The sequence below is a fragment of the Centrocercus urophasianus genome, unplaced genomic scaffold (genome assembly GCF_019232065.1).
Source record: "Centrocercus urophasianus isolate 14NV4802_14NV808 unplaced genomic scaffold, USGS_Curo_1.0 seq_636, whole genome shotgun sequence".
NCBI classification, from domain to species: Eukaryota; Metazoa; Chordata; class Aves; order Galliformes; family Phasianidae; genus Centrocercus; species Centrocercus urophasianus.
The window spans coordinates 3,984-7,097 of NW_024885240.1; the positions used below are offsets into that span (position 1 = coordinate 3,984).

At 36.1% G+C, this 3,114-nt stretch overlaps 1 protein-coding gene across 1 annotated transcript in view; it reads left to right on the plus strand.

Annotated features, from left to right (window-relative positions):
- LOC122170162 (maltase-glucoamylase, intestinal-like) overlaps positions 1–3,114 on the plus strand; it is a gene marked incomplete at its 5' end in the record, with an annotated part of 9,782 nt that overhangs the window by 3,856 nt on the left and 2,812 nt on the right. Inside the window, 3 exons of the mRNA XM_042836819.1 lie at positions 1,026–1,154; positions 1,266–1,373; positions 1,683–1,745. Of these exons, the coding sequence (XP_042692753.1) occupies positions 1,026–1,154; positions 1,266–1,373; positions 1,683–1,745 (300 nt within the window). The remainder of the gene's footprint in view (positions 1–1,025; positions 1,155–1,265; positions 1,374–1,682; positions 1,746–3,114) is intronic.

Consider the following 3,114-nt stretch of genomic DNA (forward strand, 5'->3'; position numbering starts at 1 on the left):
ATAGTTTTTTTAGTTATAATATAATACGTATTATCTAACATATAATACAGGTTTTTTTAGTTATAATATAGTTTTTTTTCCCATCATTCATCCTGGAGTTAAAGATTCCATCATTCACTCCAGTGTAAAACCTCCCCACAGTTCATTCCATAGTTAAAATTTTCCGTCATTAATTCTATAATTAAATGTTTCCGTAATCATTAAATTTTTTCATAGTTACTTCTATAGTTATTTTTTTTCCCCATGATTACTTCTATAGGTAAAAAATTCCCATCATTAACTAGAGTTTATTTTTTTCATAATTAATTGCACTAATTTTTTCCCTAATTTATTCCGTAGGGTTTTTTTTTCCCATAATTGATTTTAGTTAAATCAATTAGTTATCATATTAGTTAAATAGTTAATTTCCTCCATGATTCATTCAATGGTTAAAACTCCACAATTCATTCTATAATTAAAAAAATGCCATGATTAATGCCACAATTCAAGTTCTCTATTATTAATTGATAGCTTTTTTTTCTTAATTAATTCTATGCTTAACATTTTCCACAATTAACTCTAGAATTTTTTTTTTCCATAATTCATTCTATTCTTTTTCTTTTTTTTTCTTTTCCCCATGATATTACCCTTTAATTAAGCCTGGCTCTCATTTTACTGATAATTAATGTCAAATTACAGAGCGAGAAACGTCAAAAAACGGAGCGTCGAATATATTGATGCATTTCCATGTAGATTTGCACCTATCTGGGTGGTTTTTCTTCCTCTCAAATAACTGAATTTTGACCCAAGCACCAAATTTTGATGAATTTCTGCATTCTGAATCTGAATTCCAGCGTGGGAAATCGGGGTTCATCCATCACAAAACGCTTCTGAGCCGCCCCAAATCCCACTCACTCAATCCCCCCAAAAAGTCAGGTTTTTCACCTCGTTTCGATGTCGTGGAGGAAACGACCCCAAAAAGCCCTTTTTTTTTTTTAATTTTTATCCTTTTTTGGGGGGGTGTGGGGTTGTTTTCGTCCAATCAGGACGTGCAATACACAGACATCGATTACCTGGAGCGCCAGCTGGACTTCAAGCTGAGCCCGCGCTTCTCCGGCCTGCCGGAGCTCATCAACAAAATCCGGGCGGAAGGCATGAGATACATCCCCATTCTGGTGAGCCTCGTTTCCAACCCCACCAAAATTCACATTCCTGCTTTTCGAGCCCCCCCAAAAAATGACATCATTTCAAATATTTCCTTGTTTTCCCCTCATTGCCCTCCCCAGGACCCGGCCATATCAGCAAACGAAACCGATTACCTCGCTTTCACGAGGGGAAGGGAGAAGGACGTCTTCATCAAGTGGCCCAGCTCCGAGGACATCATCCTTGGGAAGGTACCTCCATCGTCACCGAATCGGGGCATTTCACCCCCAAAAATTCCAATTCCGGACTCGGGTTTGGGTTAAACCCATCCCAAACCCCCTTTAACGTCCAGCACCGAGCGCTTCCAGCTTCGTTTTCCTTTTTCACCACCAAAATTGGGTTGGACTCGATGATCTCTGGAGGTCCCTTCCAACCCCTGCAATTCTGTGATTCTGTGAAAATCCAGCAGCGAATCTGAATTCCTTGCCGTGTGCAATAATAATGCCGTTCATACAAATAAAAATACAGAGATGATTTTGAGACGTTTTCCCTCTTTTTAGGTCTGGCCAGATTTTCCCAACATCGCGGTCAATGATTCCGTTGACTGGGACACGGGAGTCGAGGTGAGCAGCGCCGCAATGAGCAGCAGAACGCAGAAGCTCAGGTTTTTTGGGGGGGGGCAGGAAGTGCAAAAACCAGCAAAACTATTGAGAGGCAAAATCTGCCCAATTTGCTTTTTTTTCCCTACAATTTGAATGCAGTTTTTATGAATTTCAACACAACTTTTAATCTGATCTCGATGCCGTTTGGCTGGGATTTTTAATCAACATCTGTGCTGTTTTTTATGCCATTTTTAAGCAACCTTCAGGCAGTTCTGATGCGTTTTGATCCAAATCTCATTGCACACCGATGCAGATTCCGTGCTATTCATTTTGCTGCCATTTTGTACAGCATGATGCAGTTTTGATGCAATCCCAGTGCAGCTTTAATGCAGTGCTGAACAAATTTTTACGCCATGATGGAACAATTTCTATGCAATTTTGGTGCCTCCTGATACGAACTTTATTACTCTCAATGTATGTATTATATTATTTTATACTATTTTAATGCAATTTTAATGAGTTTTAATACAGTTTTTATCCAGCCCTGCTTTATTTTAATGCAAATGTTCATCCATATTAATACAAATTTCGTACTGTTTAACGCAGTAAATGTAAATTCTTATACAAATCAATGGTGTTTAATTTTTATCTGGTTTTATTGAAATTTTACTCAGATCTTTCACATTTCAGTTCAGTTTTCATGCAATTCAAACACGATTTCAATACATTTTGGATCGCACAGCATGGAATTCTTATGCTTTTTTTTTTTTTTAATGTGAATTTCTGCGTGAATTTTTTGTATAAGTTTTTGTACAGGTTTCTGCATGAGTTTTTACACAGATTTCTGCACAGATTTTTGTCCAAATTTCTGTTCGGATTTTTATATGAATTTCCACACAGATTTTTGTCCAAATTTCTGTATGGGTTTTTGTATGAATTTCTGCATGGATTTTTGTCCAAATTTCTGTGGTTTTTCTGTATGTTTGTTTGTTTGTTTGTTTTCACATGAATTCTTGCACAGATTTTTGTCTGAATTTCTGTACGGATTTTTATATGAATTTCCTAGCAGATTTTTGGCTGAATTTCTGCACAGATTTTTGTCCAAATTTCTGTGGGTTTTCATTTTTTGTTTGTTTGTTTTCACGTGAATTCTTGTACAGATTTTTCTATGAATTTGTTTGGATTTTTACATGAATTTCCTTACAGATTTTTTGTATGAATTTCTGCAGATTTTTGTCCAAATTTCTGTTGGTTTTTTTTGTTGTTGTTGTTTTTTTTTTTTGTTTTGTTTTTGTTTTGTTTTGTTTGCTTGTTTTCACGTGAATTCCCGTACAGATTTTTGTCTGAATTTCTGTACGGATTTTCCTATGAATTTCCCAGCAGATTTTTG